This window comes from Rhinichthys klamathensis, unplaced genomic scaffold (genome assembly GCF_029890125.1).
Source record: "Rhinichthys klamathensis goyatoka isolate OS25496 unplaced genomic scaffold, OSU_Roscu_1.1 h1tg000042l_1, whole genome shotgun sequence".
NCBI lineage: Eukaryota > Metazoa > Chordata > Actinopteri > Cypriniformes > Leuciscidae > Rhinichthys > Rhinichthys klamathensis.
The window spans coordinates 4,360,166-4,387,479 of NW_026606589.1; the positions used below are offsets into that span (position 1 = coordinate 4,360,166).

Here is a 27,314-nt window from a genome sequence, read left to right on the forward strand (position 1 = left end):
GATTAAATAAGTAATGCTCCTTTTATGTCTCTCCAAAGTTCGCAAAGTTAATGTCCCAAGCCACGTGCTACTTTTTAAATAACACCACATTTAGTTTACATATTGGTTTTTTTATGATCTGTCTCCCAGGATTAAATGTGTTTAGGCTGATATACTAGCTTGCTAACATCTGTGTTGTGCTTCTAGAAGCCTCCCGTAGCCCTCCTACAGCTGAACCGCTCAGAGCAAACTCTCCATCCTTATCCTGAATCCTGCTTTACATACAAACCGCTACAGGTTAGACTGAGACGTGTGTGTCTGATGTGTTTTATGGTTATCAAATGGCACATTTTAGAAAACTCTTCCATGGTCTGCCATCGTTATAAGCATGTTGATGCAATTTTGTGGCTTTTAGTTCTACTATATGCTAGCGTTCTTTGTGAAAAACAAATATTGATGACATTTTTGTGCAATAAAATAGAATGAAAACGTCCCTTGTGAAAAAGAAGTGCATTTGTAGTGTACTTCAAATCTATTATTTTTTTCATAATTAACTACAGATAATATAATAATAATAATAATAATATTGAATAAAAGGCCACTTAAGTGTACTTAAAGAGAGTACACTTTCATGTATTTTTCTTTACACACTTAAATACACTTTTAAAAAGTGCACTTTGTAATAATGTCAAATGAAAAGTTTTACTTTATAAATCATTGTTTTAATCATCTTTTTTTAATGCTTTAAAGTATTTTAACACTTATTTTGGTGCATTGACTAACATACCGAAGCACATGTAAAGTATTTGATTTTAATTTTAAATGTAGTGTTTTGTTTGATATTTATACATTTGTTTGACATTTATATTTAATATATTTTAAATGTTCTAAATTGCAGCTTTATCTCCAAATTCAAATAGTTTCAATAGAAAGTTCAAATGGAAATGCATGGCATTAAAGCATATTTTAGTCATTGCAGTTCATTTGGCAATACGCTTTAACCATATTTCATCGACAATATAAGTAATTATGAATTTACATATAAAAAGTCCCACTTAAATGCACTCAAAATAGCTCTCTAAAGTTCAACTATAATACATATTTAATTGCAATTAACATGCAGTTAAGTGTCCAAAAACATTCCATTCATAGAATAATTTCGCACTTAAGTACTCTTTTTAAAAGTATGCTAAAGTGTGCTGCTTTTTCAGAAGGGGTTCCATGATCTGACTAAAAACAACTCTGTTTTTAATCAAGATATTATACATCACGACTGTTTTGCTGAAATATCAACCTGCAAAAGGTCCAAAAACTACACCATAAATCATTTTAATACCCCATACGGAATTTAATGTGTTGTAATAATGTTGAACTCATCTCAGTAACATATCCAAGCTCTGTTATATTTCTACTGGCCACTGCCTTGTATCAAGGCGCCTTTAAAGTTTGTCTCCCTGTGGCCTGTCCTTCTCTTCATCAGACCTTTATAAACTCTCTGTGTCCAGATGTGCGTTAATGACCCATGCCTCATTCCCGCCCAGCAGATGGCTCTCTGCAGATGGCTCTTAAAACTAGCTTTGTTTCAATGGTACTGAACAACAAGTACAAAACACGAGGGGGAATCCACAGCTGGCCCACGGCCGTAAGGACAGACATTCATTACTGTGGAGGACTTTAGTTTGGATCTTCTAGACCAATAGAGAGCTTTGTAAATGACATTGTTGAGGTCATGAAGAGAGGTTTTTGTGGGACTTCTTCTTTAGCTGTGTTTGACGAGGGCTGTTCTTTAATTTTTAATAATGGCAGACATCTGCGCTGGATGCAGTGGAAGAAGTTTCAGCCTTCAACTTGAAGACCAGCAGTGAGAAGGTGAGTACAAACCAGAGTGAAATCGCTGTTTTATTAAACCGTGGTACTGTGTGATCACACTGTACTGTTAATCACAGACACGACGCCATTACTTCTCTGGATTTTAAATAGTTCGCCTAAAATTGTGTTTGTCTTTGTTTTCTCACTCTCAGGTTAGTCGTTCCTAAACCTGTATGATTGTCTTCAGTGTAACAAGAATTGTGGTACTGTCTTTCATTACCACAACAGTTCATAGAGACCATGGCTGTTAAGATAAAATAAAAAAAAGCCCTATAAAAATACCTAGTCTTTTGAATTCATATGAGGAACAGACCGATTCACTGATCCTATCCATGTTGTTTTAGTATTATTTACTGTACTATTATAGTATTGATTATTGAATTGACTTTTATTTTATATTTTATTTCATTATTGAAATTAATGAAATTGATTTTTAATAGTTTTAGTTTACAATAACAACACTGACTGATACTCTTTTCCTTCTGTGAGCTGTTAACTTCTTGAAACCAGTCAGAAAAATTAACACTGTTTCGTGAATTAATCTTAGGTATATACATATGTAAATAGTAATACTGTATATGTGTAAGACTTGGAATGCCATGAAGTGTGATTAAAAATAGATAGAATTTTCATTTTGAACTCCTTCTCAGAAGCACAGTGTTCACTAAAAGCCTGTCAGTTTAAGTCCTGATTATTTCACAGACATAACTGTGCAAGAAAATGGAATATGAAGTTGTGCTTGAGGCAAGGGTCCTTAATCGCACAAAACCCGGAAATACCAGAGAGTTTTACAATTTTGATTTTCAGGCTTGAAAAATCATGGAAATGTCTGTAATATGATTTTTCTAGTTATGCATTTCAGAACAGGTCTTTTGAAGATAACCGCCTTTGTGATGCATGTTACTGGCACTTTCCTATGGTACGATAAGGGAGTGGTCTTTTTTTTTTAAAGGTGACATATCATGCCCCTTTTCACAAGATGTAATATAAATCTATGGCATGCCCAGAATGTGCCTGTGAAATTTCAGCTCAAAATACCCCCCATATCATTTATTATAGCTTGTCAAATTTGCCCCTTTTTGGATGTGAGCAAAAACGTGCCGTTTTTGTGTGTGTCGCTTTAAATGTTAATGCGCTGCTGCTCCCCACCTCCGTTCAGAAGAGTTGAATGGTTAAGTGGATACACTTATGTAGTTGCTGTGGAGTTACATTGATTCATCTCATCGACTTGCATGTACCGTCATGTTTAACTTTTACACAAGTTGACATGATTTCCATTACACGAGAGTAGATGTTAAAACTTCATGCTGATTTGTACTCCGCTTTCGCCAAGATAAGCACAAACTAAGACGTAGCTTTACAGTAACCTATGCTTCTCCATCCATTTACGCTTCTTTCCATATGGTGGTGTGACTCCCCTTCTGTCCGGCGTTAATGGCTGCAGTGTACTTGGCATGTCAGTACACACAACGGCTGCAACCACAGTGCGGTCTCCCCAGTGGAACAGCACGACAACCATCTGGATTGGGCCGAGTAGGGGAGATCTCTAGGGTCTTCAAGTGGGCACCTTCCGTCCTCAGTGTTTCGTCGACTAGCCCACGACACCTCAAGAGGGCTCGACAGTGACTCTGGCGTCCCAGAGTCGCCCCCCTCCGTCCCCCACTCAACTCAGCCCAGCTTACTGACCTTTACATCCCTCCTGCTGCTGAGGTTGCTCCTTCCTCGTAGTTCACATGTGACCTAACCACAATCTCCGCAACCCAACCATACGCGCCAACCCGTTTGACTAAGGCTGTCGAGCCCCACTGTCGTCATTAAAGTAGGTTCAGTGGCAACGGTTCCGTACGGCTCACTACCTACCGCAAAGCACAATATCTGCCCAAACACAAACCCTCATTCCCTGAGGTCTTTATAAGACAGCTGTGACATGTTTTGGTCAAATAGTGTTCTGTGCTCATCTGTGCAGCAACGACAGAACAGTTTGCATGCTTTGCTCGAACTTTTGCCATTGTGTTAGAACTGGTTACACTGTTGTCGCATGCGAAAACCAAATGGCGGCGCCTTGGGTGGAAACGTGCAGATTAAGGGGCAGTAATATTATAAAAAGATCCCCTTCCTACGTCAGAAGGGGAGCCAAATCTGATCGGCTTATTTTTTGACATGCTTGCAGAGAAAGGTAGCCTGACTTCGTCATACTCATATTCTAGTCAGAATGTGAGTCTGATACTGCTCCATAGGGCTTTGATTATGAGGCGTGTCTTAACCGAACCAGGAAAAAAAAAACTCTGCACTCAATTGGATAGACCTACAACCAATCAGAGCAACGCAGTAAGTCAGCTACATAGTTCCATAGCATAGTTTCAACAGAACTAAACTGCACGCACGCTGGAAGAAGTAGTAAAATAATGAGTGTTGCTTCTTTTACTTGGTCCTCCATGAGTGCAACCAAAGGAGAAACCACAACGACCACAGGGTTTTCATTGCGTCCCTTCTTCTTAGCGACCATCGGAGCCAGCTGATAAATTAAACTTTAGCCGAGTCCCGTAGGAAGGATGGCAAACACATCTTTCCGATCGGCAAATGCCTTGATTGCAGTTCTCTGTTCGTCTTTTAAAATGAATGCGCTGTCGATTTCTTTTACAACAGACGCAATAGCGGAATCTATACATCTCAATTCTCCAGCTGCAGTCATCTTTGAGGTTAACCAGTTCAACCCAAGCGCTCTTTGATAACGTGATGATTACGTAACTGCAGATCATCTGTCCATCATCGTATAAAGCCCGCCCTGGCAATTTGATTGGACCGATCATAATTACTCCTCAATGGATCGAGTCCAGACCGAACTTCCCGACCAAAACATGTTGTGGGCGGGGTTTGGGCTGGCATCCAGAAAGGCTTACCAAAACGAAGTTACTGGGTTGTCACTCTTCATGTTTTCTGGGTTGCACCGGGGACCCGATTATAGCGGAAAAAGTCAGATTTTCATGATATGTCCCCTTTAACAATACATACATTTGCACACTAATATAAATAATTGTTTAAATCGCTTAATTCTAAGGATTGTTTCCTAACATCTAGAGATCCAATAATGGAAATGCACCCCACCAAACTACAATGATTTTATCTAGTAGCTAATGACAAACAATTGGAAAAACCATCAGAATTCATTAGTAAAATAAGATGGAGCTTAGACACTTAGACGTTGTTGCAGCCCACTACAGCGTAAACACGACTTGTGAACTGATAAAACCCTGGGCAGCCAGACTCTCAGAAGTTGTGCAGAAGCCAGCCAATGTGATGGGCAATGCATATTTTAACCAACTCATACGATTTTTGCATGCAGAATGCTTTAGGCGTCTGTGAACAGTCTCTAGGTGTGCCATCTGAGACTTGAGGCAGTGTTCAGAATAGCCTACTAACAACTTTTTTTTACTATGTCTGTATATAGTATGTGAATTTCTGTATGCATATAATAGGATGACATGCCAGTGTTATTTTGGTATTATGTATATACTACTGTAGTATTAATTAATATTTTGAATTACATTTCTAAAATTCATTGTTGTTTTTTTATTTTAATTTTATTTAATTTTTATTTAATCTCAGCTTTATTTCAATTAAAAAAATACATATACATTATGGTTTGTTTAAGATTAAGTTAACAACAACAACACTCACAGATTTGCCCAAATGTGCACTTTACAGTAAAGTACATTGTGTGAAATATTATATCCCACAATGCAACATGCTTAGTTTGGCATTCCATTTCCAATGCAACAGATGAATGTGAAATAATTACAGGCATGATTTTGATCATATCTTCTTGACTCGTTCTTTTATTTGATTGTACTTAAAAAAAAAGTTGACATTTTTACATAAAATTTAATATATATATAAAAAAATGTCATTTGAAAAATTGATAACTATTTGCCACAGACATGCAATGTGATAAAATCTTGTGACAATGATGTTGGATACCAATGTTCTCAATCATTTATCTGCACATAATGCCTACTATTTCAATATTTTTCAATATTTAGCAGGCAGTATAGTGTATATTACACAATATTCAGTACGTACTAAGTTAGTACAAGGACTTAGTAAGTGTATAGAAGTGTATATAAGATGGTGCACTCAATTTACTTATGAATGGGAGAAGGTGCAACGCGCAATATGGCAGAATAAGTCCCACCTTCAAAATAAAAGTCCCAATCACTGATTGAGCAAGTCATTGCATCTCTGCAGCTGCCATTAGAAGCTCCAGTTGCTATAGAAATAGTGTTTTGAGATGTGCGCTTAGGACTGCACATTCACATTTTCTGGTCTAAAAAGAACATTTATGGGACAGTTTATTTTAGATTTTGTTATAAAGTTTAGATTCTGATTTGAAATATGTTATTTAATTGTGAGTTTGGCAAGCAGTTTTTGAGATTTCAGGATTCCTTCATCGAAGTAGATAGGTCTTGGATGCCCAAAATAGTTGCCAGGAGGCTTTGCAAATATGGCCGCCAAGTGAACAGACTTTTCTTAAAAGAGACTTTGGCTAGTATTCTATTCCATTAGAGGCAGAAAGACTCTAGGCTCTCAAAGATCAACAGTAAAGATGACCAGCTGAGTTTCAGGCCAGCTGTCACCTGCCCTGTCCTCAGCCGACTTAAGAACAGCAGTTGTAGTGTAGATAATGTTTTATATTGTGCACTGCTGTAGTCTGAATGAGTACTTGACCTCCCTCTTTCCTTCTCTCCCTCTCTCTGTCTCTGTCTCACTGGTGCTGGTTATTCTCTGTTTTCTGTAGGCTGTTGACACTCAAAGTAGACCTTTCCTTCGTCTATGTTCGACTAATCCTTTCACTCCTACACCGTTTAAGGTTTGTGTTTTGTGTGGGTGTGGGTGTGTATGTGTTTCCTCTCCCATCTATATGCAGTTATGGAACTTAATTTCATAGGATCTGCATATATATGGCCCTAAAACCCTCTTTTTGTTCTTTGTTTTTTATCTTAATTTGTGTTTATACTATATATATATATATATATATATATATATATATATATACACTGAACAAAATTATGAACGCAACACTTTTGTTTTTGCCCCCATTTTTCATGAGCTGAACTCTAAGATCTCATGAAAGATCTAAGACTTTTTCTATGTACACAAAAGGCCTATTTCTCTCAAATATTGTTTACAAATATGTCTAAATCTATGTTAGTGAGCACTTCTCCTTTGCCGAGATAATCCATCTACCTCACAGGTGTAGCATATCAAGATGCTGATTAGACAGTGTGATTATTGCACAGGTGTGCCTTAGGCTGGCCACAATAAAAGGCCACTCTAAAATGTGCAGTTTTACTGAAAAAAAAAAAGGTTGTTGATTGTGGCCTGTAAAACTGCAACACATTTTAGAGTGGCCTTTTATTGTGGCCAGCCTAAGGCACACCTGTGCAATAATCATGCTGTCTAATCAGCATCTTGATATGCCACACCTGTGACAAAGAGTATAGAAGTATCAAGAGGCGAAACTCAATAGAACGTTCCATTGCAACAAACGCACCGATGCGCAGAGCTGCAGCTCCGCCATCTTGGACTGAACGCAACACAGCTGTCATAGAATTGAACGATACCGGTTCCAATTCAAAAGCAGTTAAGGGAACTAAATAGTAGTTTCTAGTTTTTAATATCTCTATAGCCTAAACTAAAACGGCATGTTGAATAATGTACAACAAAATAATGCTTATCGGTTTATAATTACCGTATTTTCCGCACTATAAGGCGCACCGGATTATAAGGCGCACCTTCAATGAATGACCTATTTTAGAACATTTTTCATATATAGGGCGCACAGGATTATAAGGCGCATAAGATACTGCAGTCAAACGTTTGACTGGGTTTGCGTTATGCATCCACTAGATGTGCTAAACAGGGAATGTAGGGAGTGCGCGGCGCCGGAGGCGAGGCGTTTATTAGTAATGGTGTGTTCACACCGAACGCGAATTAAATTATTTGCGCGAGTGGATTACATACAAAGTCAATGCAAAGACGCAAATAGACGCATCATTCGTGCCGGGCGTTGCGAATGACGCGAATTGGGCGGCGCGTTTGCCGCGAATGTCTTCCGTGCAAGTTGAAAAATTTGAACTCGAGCGAATGTTCAAGCGTCTAACTAGACGCGATAGGTGTGAACACACCATAAGTGTGAGCGCGCTGGGGTGGGCACGTAACTTATGGTGTGTTCACACTGAACGCGAATTTAATTATTTGCGCGAGTGGATTACACACAAAGTCAATACAAAGACGCGAATAGACGCATCATTCGCGCCGGGCGTTGCGAATGACGCAAATTGGCCGACGCGTTTGCCGCGAATGTTTGCCGCGCAAGTTGAAAAATTTGAACTCGAGCGAATGTTCAAGCGTCTAACTAGACGCGATAGCACGTATTTAACGCTCTATTCGCGTTCGGTGTGAACACACCATAAGTGTGAGCGCGCTGGGGCGGGCACGTAACTTATGGTGTGTTCACACCGAACGCGAATTTAATTATTTGCGCGAGTGGATTACATACAAAGTCAATGCAAAGACGCGTTTTCCGCGTTTTCCGCGCAAGTTGAAAAATTTGAACTCGAGCGAATATTCAAGCGTCTAACTAGACACGATAGACGTGTATTTGACGCTCTATTCGCGTTCGGTGTGAACACATTACATTCGCAGCCTGACTCATGAGTAGGCCTATTCATGTGTGGCGGCTCGCTGACAGCAACAGCTGGCTGTTTTGAATGAGACGACCCGGTTACTGTGAACGCGGAGCGCTTTATGAACATTCTGTGACGCGCAAGCAGCGCCGGGGACAGTGTGTCTGTTCGTGTGTCTGTTAGTAAGAGTAAGCGCTCGTGACTTACACACATAACCTGATTTATACGAGGTTGAACTGGCCGTGTGACAGAGCAGGCATAAGATGGACACGAGCGCGAGTTCGCGGGCGACAATTGATCCATATATAAGACGCTCCGGATTATAAGGCGCACTGTCGTTTTTTGAGAAAATTAAAGGCTTTTAAGTGCGCCTTATAGTGCGGAAAATACGGTAAACAATTTCGTCATAGAGCATGAAGCTGTCAAATAGGCTATTTATTTACCCCAATAACTTTTGGGGATAACTCCCGTTTTCATATACAGCACAATTTTACAACACCAGTAACAACAGCTCATGTTCCTCATAAAATGATTGACAAATTCTTTGAAAAAGCCAAAACACAATGAACAGTGAGTAGGTGAAAGGGACAACACATTAGTCAAGAGAGAATATTTAATAGTAATAGAAGATCATCACAAAATTTAACAGTAATAAAATTGGTGATGGTAAGTAGATCACCACATAATTTCTGCCTGCATTACACACAACAAATCAAACATTGTGCAAGTAAAGTGCACACATTTACTACAAATAGAATGACAATGGTAAGTATATTAGCTGTTCTATATGTTTTAGCCTTTGGTTTTATTCTAATTTAATTCATCTTGACTGATAAAAACACGTGTTAAATTTGATACAGAAAGAGAGAGTTAATGTACAGATTTACAGATGACTTAGCTTTAAAAAAAAAATCTGTTGTGCTTCTGTTTGGGCTGTGAGAGTTGTCGATTTTGGGTCCGTAATATATGATGGATTCTGACTCTATTGAATAGCTTCACCATGTATACAAGAGTGTTTTTGCACTTTTCCTTGTCACACACAACTTCCCTGCACTCACTGTTGTACACCTCCATGCCGCTAATTTAATTTTTTAATTTTAATTTCCAGATGTTTAAATTATTTTTATTTTTATGCTGTATAGTTGGTTCAGTCCAAAATGGCGACAGCAGCGCCATCTAGCGATTGTTGTCAAAACTGCAATGGAGTTTCGCCTCTTGGTACTTCTATACTCTTTGCCTGTGAGGTGGATGGATTATCTCGGCAAAAGGAGTGTGTCAGTGCTCACTGACACAGATTTAGACAGATTTGTGAACAATATTTTAGAGAAATAGGCCTTTTGTGTACATAGAAAAAGTCTTAGATCTTTGAGTTCAGCTCATGAAAAATGGGGGCAAAAACAAAAGTGTTGCGTTTATAATTTTGTTCAGTGTTTGTATATATATATATATATATGTATATATGCAAGTAAATAAATATTAATACATATAAAATAAAATGTTTGCCCTATTGTAAAATGTTTCCTTATTGTATGATGACTACTAAATATATGAATATGCAGATATTAGCATAATTAAAAAAGGCTGAATTAAAATGAGTTTAAAAGGAATAGTTTTTTTTTTACTTTTCATTCATTAAACATGAATTTACCATATCTAACAAATAATTAACAAGGCTTTTAAAGAACAGCGGCATGTCTTGGTTTGTTGGTTCTTCATGCTGAAAAATGAAGAACAGATTAGTGTGTTGAATGTGATTTGATTACATTAAGCTTCATATTTCATGGGTTTAATGAAGGATGCCGTGTTGACGGATGATGTGCTAATTGGATATAAAGTATATCAGTTTTTAATGCGTTTTATTTTTGAGTAAAAACCACTATTAAATCTGTGTGGCAGCTGAATCGAGAGGAGGGGAAAATCATCCCGGCGACACCCGTCCTGTCACTGCCGGTCGTTCCACATGTTGGGGAAACAGACTCGGACACCCTGACTGAGATTCCCGATAGACTCGTTCTTCATAACAACGGTCCTGAGGACGAAGAGGAGGATGAGTACGGATACAGCTGGAGTGAGTCTCACATACGATAAAACACAGTGTCACCAGAGGGCACTGATCACACTGCACTCATCCAAGACCTGATTTAGAGGGAGTCCCTTGTGAAAAAGAATACACTTTAGCATACTTTTAAAATGAGTACTAATTACGGAAATAATATACTTTAAAAGAAACTGCCTCAGTGGGAACTGAATGTAATGTTTTTGGACACCTAATTGTATGTTTATGGCAATTAAATTAAAATAGTTTAAATTTACATAAAATGCAATTATTCGAACTTTAGTTTAGAGTACTTTTTGACCCACTTAAGAAGAGCTTAAGTACATTCTTCTATGCAATTTCATAATTCTATTGTATGAAAGTGTAATCTCTCAAGTGACTTTTAATTTTATCTGTGCAGTTTTTTTTTTATTAAATGTACTTTTGTTAATATGTGAATACACTACAAGTGCACATTCAATGCTATTACAGTTTTTTCTTAAGTGGTACTTGAGAAACTATTCATTCAAATACCTAATCTTCAGACAAAGTGTGCAAAACTGCAAGCACGTTATCTGCTTTAGTTCAGTTCAGTTCAAAAGCTGTAAAATTCATCAATTATATACAGTATTTGTTCACATACATGTGTGAGTGCTATGACAAACTCCTGCACACTCCACTGCGCACTGAACAAGCAAGAGACACAATATAGTAATGTTTTACATTTTTCACATCCGTCTAGTTTGACGGCTAATGATGCTTGTGTGTAGAGTTACTATACAAAAACACAATTTTTAGAAGAGTTTTACAATGTTTGTGCTTTAGAAAGAGATGTGTGACGTTTTGCATCTTGTGTGCATGTGTAGAGTTTTGAGAAATGGAGTCATAGTTTTAGAAATTATGTAGGCAATCTGCAGGAATAATGTAGTGACACTACAGATTACAGGTATAATTTACAAGTAAAAGCATTTAACTGCAGGCCTCAGCACCACTTCAGAAATGCTCTTTGATTCAGTTGCTCTAACATATTAATGTGTGTGTGTGTGTGTGTGTGTGTGTGTGTGTGTGTGTGTGTGTGTGTGTGTGTGTGTGTGTGTGTGTGTGTGTGTGTGTGTGTGTGTGTGTGTGTGTGTGTGTGTGTGTGTGTGTGTGTGTGTGTGTGTGTGTGAGAAGAGAAGGTAACGGAGCGGTACGGTCGTTTACCGGGTCAGCTGCACATGATAGAGTTGGAGAAGGGCCGCACAGGTCTGGGTTTGAGCCTGGCAGGGAACCGGGACCGGTCGCGCATGAGTGTGTTCGTGGTGGGCATTGACCCCAACGGGGCCGCCGGGCGAGACGGACACATCGTGGTGGGCGATGAACTGTTGGAGGTGAGTGTGTGTAAAACATCAGTTTGACCCATTGTGAAACAAAAGTGTACTTTAGAGTACTTATTACAAAAATAATATACTTTTAAAGAATATGCTTATGTGCGATGTGAATGTAATGTTATCGGACACCTAATTGCATGTTATTTGCAATTAAATGAAAATGTATTATAGTCTAATTTTATATAAAATACAATTAGCTAAACTGTTTGACCTACTTAAGACTTAATTAAAATATGCTTCAATGTAATTTTGGTTTTCAAATAAGTACTGATTAATATTCATTAACTACATGTACTTACTATAGGGTGAGGGTTTGGTTATGCATATTTTACTGTTATTACTATAGTAAGTTATTACTGTGTAACAACGACACCTTAAAATAAAGTGTTACCGTAATTTATGTTGAAACTTGTAGGTCATCTACTTAAACATATTTGTAATTACACATTTGTAATGATAAAGCTATATAAATATATTTATTTTAAATGTAATATTGAATGACACTACAGGTAAAATTATTTTACATGTGCTTCAGTATGTTAGTCAACACATCAAAATATGTGTAAAAGATTATAAAACGTAATGATTTAAAATGTACCTTTAAATGTTTAATTGGACATTATTGCATTGTACTTTTTATTGTGTGTTAAGACACATAGTTATTGAAGTGTTCGCTTTTTAAGTACAATTAAATGTCCTTTTATTTTTATTAATATTAGATTATCTGCAATTACAAGTGCTGATTCAACTTGTCGCCTTTGCAGATAAATGGTCAGGTTCTGTACGGCCGCAGTCATCAAAACGCCTCTGCCATTATTAAAAGCGCCCCCTCAAAAGTCAAGATCATCTTCATCCGGTAGGTCAAAGGTTTTATTGTGTAGATCTGAAGGGATTTGATCCCTGTTTCCTGCTGACACATGTGGTGTGTTTAAGAAACGGAGATGCTTTGAGTCAGATGGCTGTCGGACCAATGAAGGAGACCGACTCACCAGACACACACACAGAGGTAAACTCACACTCACCTGTGTCTAGCTATCTTCATGTGCTTATACCATATATGATTATCATTACTACATACTAACACAAACCCTAACTTTTGTGGGTTCCCTTCGCTATATTATAGTTATCCCCAAACTATAGCATAGGGAACCCACAAAAGCATTTAAAAAAAATTAAGTGAAAAAGATGTGTGCTTAATTGGATGAATTGTATTGAATGTGCGCTTGTAATGTACTTCAAATCTTAAATGTTTAAAATGTAAAATATTTAATAGCATACTAAAGCACATTTAAAGTACTTCATTTTAATTTAAACTGTACTGTATTATTTGATATTATTTACAGGGAACGTTAATATATGTAACATAACTTCATCATTACAAAGGATTAATTACAAATATGTTTAAATACATGACATACAAGTTTCAACTTCTTTTATTTTACCATAAATGCTTGTCAGTACATTCAGCAGTACACTTATTTCAAAGACAATATAAAGATGTACTTAAGTTAATTTTAAGTGGGTTAAAAGCTCTCAAAATTTCAGCTAATTGCATTTAAAATTCAAACTATAATACATTTTCATTTAATTGCAATTAATATTCTTGTTCCTCTCAATAAATCAATTTCCTGCTATTAAGAGCCCTCTTAAAACATAATAATACTATACTATTATGCAATATTTGCCATTTAAATGTTTCTCGCAAAAAAACAAACAAACATGTATTTTATCAAAATACATTAATACATTTTCAAATGGCCTTCAATGGAGAAAGATTTTCATTGAAGCCTTTTGGCCGCATGATGTTGTAGTTACACAATCTTCCAGTAGGGACTAACATCTAAATCTAAACAGCCATGCCCTCAACATTTGGTTTGTTTATTTTTTCGTTCGGTCATTCATTCATTCATTCACACTGTATGTTTATTTAATGTGTTATTTCTTATTTCCGCCCCAGACCGAGACACCCGGCTCAACACTAGACATGATCCAACACATAACTCTTCCTGTGGTAAGATGCACACTTCAGTTCTCTTTTGACTCTGTGTTTGTGCAGTTTCTCTCTCTGTCCTGGGGATGTTAAGCGTTTTCTTTCTTTGTCTCTTTATCGATCTCATGGATGAAGGAGGATGGAGGGGTGGGTATGGTCCTGAAGGAGGACGACAGCAGGAACGGATGCATCATTCACAGTGTAGATGAGAATGGAGCAGCTGGAAGGGTATGAATTACTATTGTCTAGGTGTAAAACTAAACACAACAGAAACTGAAACTGAAAGTCGTGTCAGAGGTGGAGCATTTTATGACATTTTAATGATTACAAAAATGTACTTTTTGCAAGTAACATGCACTGATGAATTGTGAACAATAAAAATTGTAAAGTGTATTAGGAAACTAAATTGGGTCAATTTTGATTTCATGTTGGCTCTAATGCACATATGTGTGTGTGTGTGTGTGTGTGTGTGTGTGTATCACATAAAGACATGAAGATATAAACATGAACAATTTTCTTTGAAGCTGCTTTGAAACAATGTGTATTGTAAGAAGCGCTATACAAATATTTTGACTTGACTTTTTATGTGCGTCTTTGCTAGTTTCTGTACTGTATGCCTGTCTCTCAAAACCTAGTGAGCTGCCTACCTAGAGTGTGTCAAACGTGTGTGTCAAACGTGTGTGTGTATTTCAGGACGGTATGATTGCTGTCACTGTGGGACACAGGCTGCTTGCAGATGATGAGATGGTGCATGTTTCTGTGACATCATCAGAGACAGAGCCAATCAGAAGTAAGAGGGAGGGGCCTGGGAGTTGTTAAAGGAAAACTGGTTTATGAATAAATCTGAACCTGATCTTTGTCATGATTGCGTATTGCAGATTCGAGCAGATGTTCCACACCGGGGACCTTGGCGTCTGATCCAGCTACGTGTCCCATCATCCCCGGCTGTGAGACTACTATAGAGATCTCCAAGGGGAGAACAGGACTGGGGCTCAGCATCGTGGGCGGCTGTGACACTTTACTGGTGAATAACCTCATTAACGTTTAAAGTATGTTTTTGTGAGACTTTGTTTCCCAGCGGACTGACATAAACTTGTGCACTATGACACTGGAGATTACCAAAATGTATACCAAAATGTGTACAAACTAATTGTACAGTCAAACTTTAAAGGGGTCATGAACTGCATTTTTTATTATTATTTTATGTTTCCTGAGATGCACTTATGATGCTAGTATGATTTTTACATAAAAAAAATGGTCATAAATTAGAAATAAAAGGCCATTTTCTACCCTGATTTTAGTATTTTTGTCTGCTCTGAGACTTCAACGTAAACGCCCACTTTTTTGATTGGCTAACATCTTTGAATATGAAATAAGTATTACATGTAGAACTCTCTTTTAAACTTTAACTATGTTTTTACTATTACAGCTGTTGAGATTAACTAATTGTGAAAAGTGTTGATTATAGCATTATATTTAGATCTTCTCCCATTGCATGAAAGGTTACAGCGATGAGAATTGGCTGATAACAGACATGAATGCTGTGATCTCGTCACTCTGATTTCTGCACTCTCACAAATAGAGAGTAAGGCTACCTACTCACACTGAACAAGTAGATCGCATGCGATGTAAAGCCAAAGCTCGCGTTTTATGTGCTCACACTAGACGGTCTGATCATCGAGCTGCGACTTGACTGCTCTCACTGCAATAATCAGTCATCAATGAAAATTAACAGCTTGTTTAACAAATTAATAAAAGAGGCACGGTAGCTACATCTCGGAAGGAAGATGTGGGAGTGCAACTAGAGGTAAGCAACAGTAATTTGTTGCTAGTTTGATAGCTACAGAACTTAAAGATCTCCCTCTTCATTTTCTTTCTTGCTGCATTAAAGATGAAATGGTTAAACTTCTGTTTTCGCGCAGACGCAGTGAGGGAAAAAACACTGAGTTTAGGGCAATCGGTTCGTAGCTCTGCTTCAACTGTGCGATATAGTCATGAGGAGCAACCAAAATTTCTAACATGCCAGAAATCCGATTGCCTGTCGGGCGAGGTAATCGCCTCTCGTTTCTCCCTGTACACTGCGCGACAAACGACAACGCTGAAAATCGGCCCGACCCGAAAAAGAGTCGCAAAATCGGACGAAAATCGCAGTGTATGCCCGCCTTAAGAGGAACAATATGAAGTTGACCATTTAGTCAATGGCTTGATTTACTGACGCATAATCAGCAATAAATGATTTTGAGGCAAAGAACGTCTGACTGTAGATGAATCATTATCAGAAATCACTGACCAGAGATTAGGCATTAAAATTAACATGGTTACTTACATGTTGTGGTATTCATTTTGGATCCATATCTCACAGTAAAAGTCTGTTTACAAAGCCTGCTCCGAAATTGCGACTGATTTACCAAAGGTATCCACAGTAAAATTTACCGAGCAAATAATGTTCAACTGAGAAGTGAAAAAATCACTTTCCTAGCATTAGGAACCTTTGGAAGGTAATGCTAATTTTAGTCTCTCCTCATCTCACTAATGTGCCAGAGGGAGGGGCCAAACATGCGATGATGTAAAAGTAGGCATTGATTTTTTCTTTTTCTTTTGAAGAGGCGGTCTCTCGTTGCACTATTACATGATAATGTGACAAAATCCGAAACGAGTCGTTTTCTGACCTTGGTTTCAATAAAATCTCTTTTTGGACAAACAATGAAGTTTTAAGTTTTTAAAACGTACAGGACGTTTTATAATACAATGACCTCTTACATTTCAAAAGATCAAGGAAAATTGTATTTCTCAATTCATGACCCCTTTACATTTGATTCATAACTAATACAAATCAGCTTTCACCATGAATCTTTAAATTCAAATGGTCTCCAAATCAAAGTTGGTAAGTTAATACCAGGTGTGAACGGCCATAGTCGTGAAAGTGTTCTCTCTTTAAGTACATTTAAGTTGCCTTTTATTTCATTCATATATTATGTTTTTGTAGTTTAAAAAAATATATATATACTTTGAAGGTTTGAAGTACACTACAAGTGCACATTCAATACAATCAAACACTCCTTTTCACAAGGGTTTAGGAACTCATTTATAAGAACATATATAAAGACTGAATTTGTCTGTCTTCAGGGAACTATAATAATTCATGAGGTGTACGAGGAGGGAGCCGCGTCTAAAGATGGCCGACTGTGGGCTGGAGATCAGATTCTGGAGGTAAAATCATGACCATCAGACACTCTTCTGACTAGACTAGGCTTGATTTCATGTTAACTTCATTTCAGCCACTCTCTTGTAACCCACTCTCTCTCTCAACAGGTGAATGGTATAGACCTGCGTGTGGCGACACACGATGAGGCGATCAATGTTTTGCGCCAGACTCCGCAACACGTTCGTCTGTCAGTCTTCAGAGATGAGGGTCAGTATAAGGAAGAAGAACTGTGGGACGCACTGACCATTGAGCTTCAGAAGAAACCAGGCCGTGGTCTTGGACTCAGCATCATCGGGAGAAGGTACTAGAACACTAGTTGAAGGTATAAATCACTTGTGACAAGTGTGATTTAAAGGGGTCATGAACTGCATTGTTTTATTGTTTCATAATGTTTCCTGGGGTGCACTTATAATGTTATTATGATTTTTACTTCAAAAATTGTCATAATTTAGAAATAAAAGGCATTTTTCTAGCCTGATTTTAGCCCTCTGATTTGAACGCTCTGTTTGAAGGGGCGTCTCTGCTGTGAAACTTCAGTGTAAGCGCCCACTGCTGTGATTGGCTGACATCTTTACATATCTAATAGCTAGCATTACATGTGGAATTCTCTCGAACAACTTTAAGCACGTTTTTACTATTACAGCTCTCAAGGTTATCTACTCGTGAAAAGTAAAAATTATAGCATTACAGTTATATCTATGGCATTATATGTCCAGAACTCTGTCACTGATAAACACGCGCTGTTTGATTGACAGCTATAGCTATTGTAAACGGAGCGTTCTTTGGTTGCTTTCTATATATAATTCAATCAGTTTAAATAACAGATTATTTACACCCTACTAAGAGAAACAATGTGAAGTTGACCGTTTGGGTTTAGTCACTGGTTTGATTTACTGACAGGACAAAGAACATCTGACTGTAGCTACATGAATCATTACATCAGAAATCACTGGTCACAGATCAGGCATTAGAGTGAACAGGGTTACTTACATGTTGTGGCATTACTGTCGAGTCCATATCATAAAATCCTGCAAAGCCTGTGCTGAGTTTGCGGACGGATTCCAGGACGAGTCGTTCGCTGGGCCTGGTAACAATAAAAGCTGATTTTGGACTAACAAGGAAGTTTTCAGTTCTTTCAGGATATTCTTATAATATGAGGACCTCTTATATGTCAAAACCTGATTGATTTCTCAGTTCATGAAGGTAAATAATTTGGGTGTCCACATATTTTTGCCCATTGCACTTTGTCCTGTATTTTAGCATCTTTAGTGCATGAACAGCTGAGAATGCTTCATTATTTGTTGCATTTTAAGAATTTTTCCATGCATGTCAAAAATTACAAATTAGAATGGAAAATACATTAAGACTGGTGGATGTGAAACAGACATCTTTTGCATTAATAGTCTGAGAGACATCGGCTGTTGCTGAATTGATATGTGTGTAATGGTGCATGAATATTAAATTAAAACTTCATATTGACAATAAACAAACATCCTTTTAAATGAAATTTTGACAGTCTACTTTTCAGATTACCGTATATCTAAGATATAATTCCTCTTATGAAAAACAAGTAGGCCTACACTTTATCATACTTTAAAGAGCACTTATGAAAATAATATACTTAAGTGCAAACCAAATGTAATGTATTTGAAAACTTGATTACTTGTCAATTGCAATTAAATGAAAATGAATTACAGTTTACATATATTAAATGTAATTAATTGAACTTTGTGTTTTTGACCCTCTTAAGTAGGACTTAAGTACATATTTATATGTAAATACATAATTACTTCTATTATTTTTAAAATATGGTTAAATTGAACTGCTGAATGTACCGACAAGCATTTATGCTAAACTAAAATATATTTGAATATAATTTCTGTTTAAACTTGTATGTATTTAGATATTTTTTTTGTAATTACACATTTGTCATGATAAAGTTGCAATTTAGTACATTAAAATATTTTAACTTTAAATGTAACATTAAAAAAACACACTACAGTTCAAATTATAACCAAGTACTTTACATGTGCTTTAGTATTTTAGTCAACATATAAGTGTATTTCTTTAAAGCACAACAAAAGATTATAATAAAACAAAAGTGTACTTTAGTTTGTTAAGAAACATTGTCATGAAAGTGTACTCTCTAAGTACACTTAAGTCGCCTTTTATGTATTTATTAATTATTATTATATTATTATATAAGATTTGAAGTACACTACAAGTACATTCACTACAATTAAGCGCACTTCTTTTTTACAAGGGTCCATAGATGAATATTCAGTTCTGTATTCCCCATGTGCTAACAGCGATCGACTGTCTCTGTCTCAGGAACGACACAGGAGTCTTCGTGTCAGACATCGTGAAGGGTGGAGTCGTGGAGACTGACGGACGTCTCATGCAGGGAGATCAGATCCTTTCGGTTAATGGGGAGGACGTTCGCTCATCCACACAAGAGTATGTGGCCTCGCTGCTCAAGGTGAATGTCAAGGTCATTCTGTTAAATGGGTGCCTGTGCCTTTTCCATTTTGGCAAAAATATTGAAATATATTAAACTTTCAGTCATATCTGGCATACCACTGGGTGATCTAATGGGCTGTTAAAGGTTTAATCTTTGTTTTTGTATATACATTTTTATAGTTTTTTGTGTAAATATTTTGAACATGATATTTCCAATTAGATTTTATTTTTATATTTTGTTTTCACTTTAATTTTAGTTAAAGTTTTAGTAATGTTTTATGTTTTTGTCATTTTTATTTTTTAAATGTCTATATAGTTTTTATTCATTTATAAGTTTTAATTGTTTATTTCAGTGCTTTAAATGAAAATGAGAAATGTTGCCTTGTCAAATTAATTTTATTTCAGTTAATTTTAATTGAAGTAACGGAATGCTTTTAATGGTTTTAGTTTTAGTTAATAACTGCAGTGAAAAGCAGAGAAAGTAATGTGTGATAAGGAGAATATTTAGCAAAGCATTGTAATAAGTCAATAAAATGCAGTCACCGTTTACATTTAACTAAGTTGCAATATATATAATATAATTATTTTATAAGCTGTGAGTCAATAATGACTAGATAGACTCATGAAAATGTTTAACAATGTCTCCAAAACATTTAATAGCATCTAAAATAGTGAAACCTAACACTCATTAACTAAAAAAAACTGTCTATTTTACAAACATATTTTAAATTGAATTTGCCTCCCCCAGTGATGTCACTTCCTCATGTCGTTGAAAAAGGCAGTTGTGATTGATCTAGTGTGAATGTTGAAAACCAATATACATTTGACCACACACAAATATTAATCAAATAAACTGATTTGATTTCCCTCAGAATTGTGCTGGTCCAATCAGATTGGATGTGGGTCGTTTTAAGGCGGGGCCTTTCCACTCGGAGCGCCGTCTGTCTCAGAGCAGTCAGGTCAGACACAAATCCACAAATATTAAACTCTCACACTTGTGTTTTTGTTGTGCTGGTGCACACCCTGACATTCAACTTACAGCTATGAAGCCATGATCCCAAAATACATTCTCACATGATTTATTTATTATTATGAAATCAGTTATGAAACTAATTCAATTTCACCAGTAAAGCAGCTCTACAGACGACAAATAGTGTAACCACCTCAATTCAGTTCAATTTTGAAGTTTTACTTAATAACAACACTGTTGTGCACCTGACGGGTGTGTGCAGATTATGCTGCGTTCAAGCCATGTTGTAATTACCGTAAATAAAGCTCCGCACAACACTTTTGAATCGCTCTCGCGGTACTTTGATGTCATACACAGATCGATCTGCCCAGCGCTGCTTCAAGTCGAACACACCTTAAGTCTGCAGTGGTCAGGTGGTACAAGTCGTTTCTCTCATTAGTTTACACGTTGTTATTACAAGTTCTACAAGCACATGAAGGCTTTAGAACCATTACGGTAATTACGACATGGCATGACAAACATAAAAGGTGACGAGCTAGTCATGTTGTGCACACTTGGCCTAATAAAAAAAAAAGTCTGTGTTTTCTGTGCAGATAAGCGAGACAGGCAGCGGTAAAGTCACTCCTGCAGCTGTACAGGGTGATGCAGAGAAAACACATGAATGTAAGAAAAGTTCATCTGCTAAACTACAAATATTCAGCTTCATTCTTGACTTCCAACCGTTGCTTTCTTGCTTTGCAGTGCTGGACAAAGACGTCAGGACGGTTGAATTCACAAAGGTCAGTTACAATGATTCAGGCCTATTACTCACACAGAGAGCCAATATTTGCCGATAGTCCTCCAAGATTTCAAACTATGTTTCTATTGACCGGTGTTGACCAGGGATGAAATCTGTAAGTTTTTCTTTCCGTTGTTTTTCATTTGACGTTTTATATATATTCCATAAGGGCAGCATCCATTTATGATTTAAATAAATGTACAGTGAATATGTTATTATTACTGCATATTTTGCACTTAGCCTCTGCCAAACAATAAAGTTTAAGATTAATATAACATTTTGTGGCAATAGGCCTTTAGGTCAGTGTTATTTTAATATCATTGATATACAATAATAGTTATTATAATTTTATTTAAGTTCTTCAATGTAAAATGATCATGAGAAATGTTGATTTGGTAACTAGCTGAAATAAAATAATTATGTTTTTTAATGTTTGATTTTATTTCAGTTAATGGTTTTAGGGTACATTTACATGACAACGATGTACTAAAAATCGAAAAGTTTTTCCTTTGCTTCACACGGATCTGCAAAAATAACTAAAAACGCTGTATTATGCTGCCAGGCCAGTAGTTGGCGATGTCACTTTGTAAAGAAACACTATGCGCCTATAGACTGAACGCGTAACACACATGACGCCACCGTTTTTAAAAATTTGTGTTTTTGTAATTTACACGAAAACGAAAATGGTATCGTTTTCAAAAACTTGCACTTTGAAACCTGTTTTTAAAAGCCGTGGTGAATTTGTCCGTGGGGAATTGATTGGAAGGTTGTGGTTTGCTATTGGGGACAGGTTGTCCCGCCAGTGTGCTAGTAAACATTACATCAGAGAAGAGATGTCACTGCAATAAGGAGGGTCATTTATTTTGATTAAAGTGCCCCTTCTATGCTTTTTTAACATTACCTTTCATGCCGTGTATAATATAGATGTCTGTGAATGTAAAAGGTCTGCCAAGTATAAATTTACTGTCTCCTAAAAGAAAGATTGATTCTGAACTGCCGAAACCATCTGTCAGTAATTCCAGTCTTACTTCCTGCACGAGCCTACGTAGGTTTGTAATACATTTGCATAATGTTCACCTACGGTATTCACTGGCTGCCCGCGAACAACATCTACTTTAGTTTGACCCACCCTCCAACACTGTAGTTGTAGCTGAGACTGGAAGAGTGTGGTTTGTGTTGTCAACATGTCAAGAAGACTGTTTTCTGCGTTGCTAAAGAAAATCCACTTTGCATGCACTTTTAAAGGATGAGGTTGAAAATGGCCACCATAATTACTGTTCGCATCACTGTGTATTAAAGGGATACTCCACCGTTTTTTCATATTAAACTATGTTATTCCCTTAACCTGTTAACCGTCTCCAGAGCGTCGGCGCACTGAAGCGTTTTTTATATTATTTAGTTCAAATATACTATCAGATTTAATGTTATACCTTGACAAACTATACATCATTAAAAAGATATAAGACTCAAGATTCAGTATTTGACCACTATTGTATTCTGAGAAACTTATAGTGACAGTTATGTCTTAATTTGTGTCAGGAGTTATGAAATTAAAAAATGAGTCGTTACCTTTAATATGAATTATGAGCCTCAGCCGGTCTCATTCAGAAAAAAACTCCCGTGCGATCGTCATGACAGCGCTTGACAAAACAACGTCCCTCAGGGCTTTTAGCTCAAACATGTGCAGATTTGGAGAAATATTGATAGATTCTCATAGCTTTACATCAGACTTCTATAGACAGGAATAATATTTATTGAATTTATACCCAAATGCGTCGATGTAATCATTTTGAGCGCTGTATACTCTGTACTGTGTTATCAATTCATCCTGAAAGTGAGGGCGGTGTTTGCACAGAAGTCCATATATGGATCACATGAAGAAGAGCCATAATCATGTGACATTCAGGAAGTCCTGCCACAACAAAGCTATCCGAGATCGCTGTAAAGTGCAGATAAAGATGTTTTGAAGACAATAAACATGATTGCAATGATATTTGATTTACCTGTGTTCTTCGAGTCATGTCAGGTATTTTCATAATAATTGATTATATGTATAATGTAATGCTAATCGAGATAGACTTTCAAATTGTGCAGAATACAATAAAATAATATATTTTCTATCTGATTTTTTTTATCTGAAGCCAAATCAGATTACAGAAAGTTATTTAAAACACTCGACTTGCGCTATAAAGTAAGTTTGGAGAACAAACATAGTTTTATTCTCATAAATTGTCGTGTATTGATGGTGTGCTAAGCTAACATGCTAGCTAGTACTGAGCACCTGCTACCTTACTTCGGTGTAATTTTTATGATTTTTTTCTAAATAAGAATGCTTACTGAAATGTTTCGTTTTTCAAAAAGGGCATTTGATACAGTTTCACTGTGAAGTGAGAACTTTTATAAAATAAATGAGGGATTGAAACAGTGTGAATTGCTAGTCGTTAGTGATTATAATGCAGACAAAAGAAAAGCATATTTAGAGCAATAAACTGGCTGGAGAGGTGTGAATATGTGCAGGGGAGACTGAGACTGAATGGGGCTCGTTTTTGCATCACAAAACAATAGAGGCAATAGACTGAATAGATGCTTATAAGAAAACAATAAACACCAGTCTAATCAAAATAAAGTCATATGACATGATCTTGAAAAACATTGAACTAAATACAGAGTTTTAGACTTATCATCTTCAGATTTTAAATATAACATGGTTAGACATGTGGCTTTAGCTGCAGTGCATTTCTAGATTGCTACAATGCCAACTTCAATTTTATTTTCATGAAGATGTTTCATAAAAATATATGTATAATAACTTTACAAAACTTTGAAGCTATTTATAACTATTTTTTTTCATTATGATAATAATTAATTCTACATTTACAATAAACTTCCAGGTGTCAGCTTTCAAATGAGATCTTACTTGTGCTTTTAGTACAAAGGGTTCATGAACTGTATCTGTTTCAGTTTGGGAATGCCATATCTGGGGATTTTTCAAAAATGGGCTTGAAGCTTAACAGGTTAACTAAGACGAGTTGATACATACCTCTCTCGTCTCAGTGCGTGCACTCAATCGCTCTGTCTTGCGGCGAAACTTTGTTAGCACTTAGCTTAGCCCAGTTCATTCATTAGGATCCAAGCAGAGAAGCGACCAAACACCTCCACGTTTTCCCTATTTAAATACAGTTACACGAGTAGTGTAACTCGACCAAGAATGGTGACACAAAATAAAACGTTGCGCTTTTCTAAGCGTGTAAAGTGGATAACTATAATGTATGGCGGAATACCACAGCAAGTGCTTGGGAGCACTTCGACTCGGCGCAGTAATATCGTCACTCATGAAAAATCCTCTCCCTCTCCGGAGTGATGATATTACTGCGCCGAGTCCATAGATATATATGCGCCGAGTTGAAGTGCTCCCAAGCACTTGCTGTGGTATTCCGCCATACATTATAGTTATCCACTTTACACGCTTAGAAAAGCCCAACGTTTTAATTTGTGTCACCATTCTTGGTCGAGTTACTCTACTCGTGTAACTGTATTTAAATAGGGAAACCGTGGAGGTGTTTGGTCGCTTCTCTGCTTGGATCCTAATGAATGAACTGGGCTAAGCTAAGTGCTAACAAAGTGTCTCGCCCGTCAGAGCGATTGAGTGCACGCACTGAGACGAGAGAGGTATGTATCAACTCGTCTTAGTTAAGGGAATAACATAGTTTAATATGAAAAAACGGTGGAGTATCCCTTTCAGTTCTAAAGAAGCCTCCTGAGCTGAAATTCAGATATGGTAATGGGCGTTTCGTTTCCGACATGTGCTGTAAGCAATCACATTCACAACACACAGGGCCATCTGACCAATCAGAGCAGAGTATGGTCTCGGAATGGAGGGGTTTAGAGAGACCAGATCCTTGATAGAACGTATAAGACACTGAGAAAAGAGGTGATGCTGCAATGTATATTATGAGAAAAGTAAAGTGCTTTTTGACTTTGGATGCATGTTAACCTGTTGTAGGAGACCTCCAAAACTAAATTAGGAACCATCAAAATACCATATAGGGGGCACTTTAAAGATTACGAGGGCACATGAATAAAAAAAAAAATAATGATGTGCATAGATAAATAATTTATAATACTGCTGTATTCCATAACATCAAGAATTATCTATTTTGATTTCATGGTGACTTTAAATAACCTTGCTTTAGGGTGTATGCTTTTGAATTTTTGAGGGTTTAGTTTGCTTTCTCTGTGTGATGGTGTGTGTGTGTGTGTGTGTGTGTCCCAGGGCCCGTCAGACTCTCTGGGCATCAGTATAGCTGGAGGAGTGGGCAGTCCTCTGGGGGACGTGCCTATATTCATCGCCATGATGAACCCCAGCGGCCTCGCAGCACAGACACAGAAACTCTTGGTACGTGTGAGTTGAAGATGTTAGAAGATTATTAGAAACATTTTTTGTTTTATTTTGGCCACCAATAAAAGGTCTGATGCTTTGAAGCAGGTGTGTGTATTTGTGAACCCCAGTCTCTCATGTTTATTAACTGTGTGTGTTAGATTGGAGACAGGATTGTGTCTATCTGTGGGAACTTAACAGAGGGAATGACTCACAATAAAGCCGTTTCACTGCTGAAGAACACGACTGGCATCATACAACTACAGGTACACAACGACACATCACACACCCGTAGTGCTCGACCCATGATATCCCTTGTGAAAAAGAAGTACACTTAAGCATACTTAAAAAAAAAAAGTATAATTATTAAACAAATATTATACTTTAAAAGAATATACTTAAGTGCAAACTAAATGTAATGTTTTCTGACCCTTAATTGTACCTAAGTGTGTTAAGAAAGTCATGAAAGTACTCACTTTAAGTACACTTAAGTTGCCTTTTATTTCATTAATATTATATACTTATATTCTGTAAATGCAGGACTGTACTCTGCAACTACAGTTTTAATTTTAATTATTCTTTTTAAGCTTTAAAGTAGCCTACACTTGAAGTGCACATTGTATACAATTAACCGCACTTCTTTTTCACAAAGGATGCTATTAAATGACAGATTTGCAATATTGTGTGTGTTCAGCAAATTGCATTTTCTCATATAAGTGTGTATTTGTAGGTAGTTGCTGGTGATACAACAGTAACTGGACCCTCACCAGAGCAGTCAGCAGAACTCACAGCCAGCAGCATTTTCCATGATGACCTGGGGTTTGTACACACACACACACACACACGTTAGGTTTCGGTATCTTTGTTAGGACTCTCCATAGACATAATTATTTCTAAACTTTAAAAGCTGTATTTTCTATCCCCTAAACCTACCCATTACAGAAAACTTCTCTGCATTTTTACATTTTCAAATAAGCATCATTTAGTATGTTTATTAATCCGTTTTCCTCGGACATGGATTTTGGATATTGGCATCTTTGTGGGGACATTTTGTCCACATAATGTAGGGTTTACAAGGACACACATACACACGCACATAAAATCTCTTCCAGGATGTAAAATGTAATACTCACCATGTGCCAAATGCCACCAAAAATTGGCTTTGGAGAGTAAATGAAATAAATGGTTCATATTCAGTTGTAAGATAGATAATCAGAACAATGATGATGACAAAATCATAATATGTACTTCACATTTCTGTGAAAATGTGACTGCAGGTTTATGAGAGATGGAAACAGTGCTGTGAAAATGTATTATTTTTGTAAATGTTTCAGATTTTCAACCAAAATAGATATTGTTATGTTATGGCGCTTTTCCATTACCAGTACCAGCTCGACTCGACTCGACTCGCCTTGGCTCGCCTCGGCTCGCTTTTCGCTCCGTTTTCCATTGCAGAAAGTACCGCCACAAATAGTACCCGGTCGTCATAGCGACGCATTTCGTTCCTCGTTGCCCCATCAAGCTCTCGTTGGATCCTCTCTTCGGCAACCAAACAAGGGAATGTCTGCACCTCCTCGTTTGACCACGGCGTATT

General features: G+C 37.0%; 2 protein-coding genes across 13 annotated transcripts in view; one reads left to right on the forward strand and one right to left on the reverse strand.

Moving 5' to 3' along the window:
- Positions 1-27,314, forward strand: part of LOC130082291 (multiple PDZ domain protein) — a 109,521-nt gene that overhangs the window by 80,422 nt on the left and 1,785 nt on the right. For 5 of the 12 annotated variants that reach the window (XM_056247127.1, XM_056247129.1, XM_056247134.1 and 2 more), the window contains 19 exons: positions 187-276; positions 1,786-1,848; positions 6,644-6,715; positions 10,431-10,602; positions 11,743-11,939; positions 12,704-12,795; positions 12,873-12,945; positions 13,897-13,950; positions 14,065-14,157; positions 14,623-14,719; positions 14,808-14,953; positions 17,056-17,139; positions 17,242-17,435; positions 19,466-19,613; positions 20,467-20,553; positions 21,158-21,343; positions 25,616-25,738; positions 25,882-25,986; positions 26,451-26,539. In XM_056247127.1, the coding sequence (XP_056103102.1) occupies positions 187-276; positions 1,786-1,848; positions 6,644-6,715; positions 10,431-10,602; positions 11,743-11,939; positions 12,704-12,795; positions 12,873-12,945; positions 13,897-13,950; positions 14,065-14,157; positions 14,623-14,719; positions 14,808-14,953; positions 17,056-17,139; positions 17,242-17,435; positions 19,466-19,613; positions 20,467-20,553; positions 21,158-21,343; positions 25,616-25,738; positions 25,882-25,986; positions 26,451-26,539 (2,165 nt within the window). The remainder of the gene's footprint in view (positions 1-186; positions 277-1,785; positions 1,849-6,643; positions 6,716-10,430; positions 10,603-11,742; positions 11,940-12,703; positions 12,796-12,872; positions 12,946-13,896; positions 13,951-14,064; positions 14,158-14,622; positions 14,720-14,807; positions 14,954-17,055; positions 17,140-17,241; positions 17,436-19,465; positions 19,614-20,466; positions 20,554-21,157; positions 21,344-25,615; positions 25,739-25,881; positions 25,987-26,450; positions 26,540-27,314) is intronic. The other 7 variants (XM_056247128.1, XM_056247133.1, XM_056247131.1 and 4 more) reach the window with 5 other exon arrangements.
- Positions 1-27,314, reverse strand: part of mrpl21 (mitochondrial ribosomal protein L21) — a 167,422-nt gene that overhangs the window by 55,592 nt on the left and 84,516 nt on the right. The gene's annotated exons all lie outside the window — the stretch shown is intronic.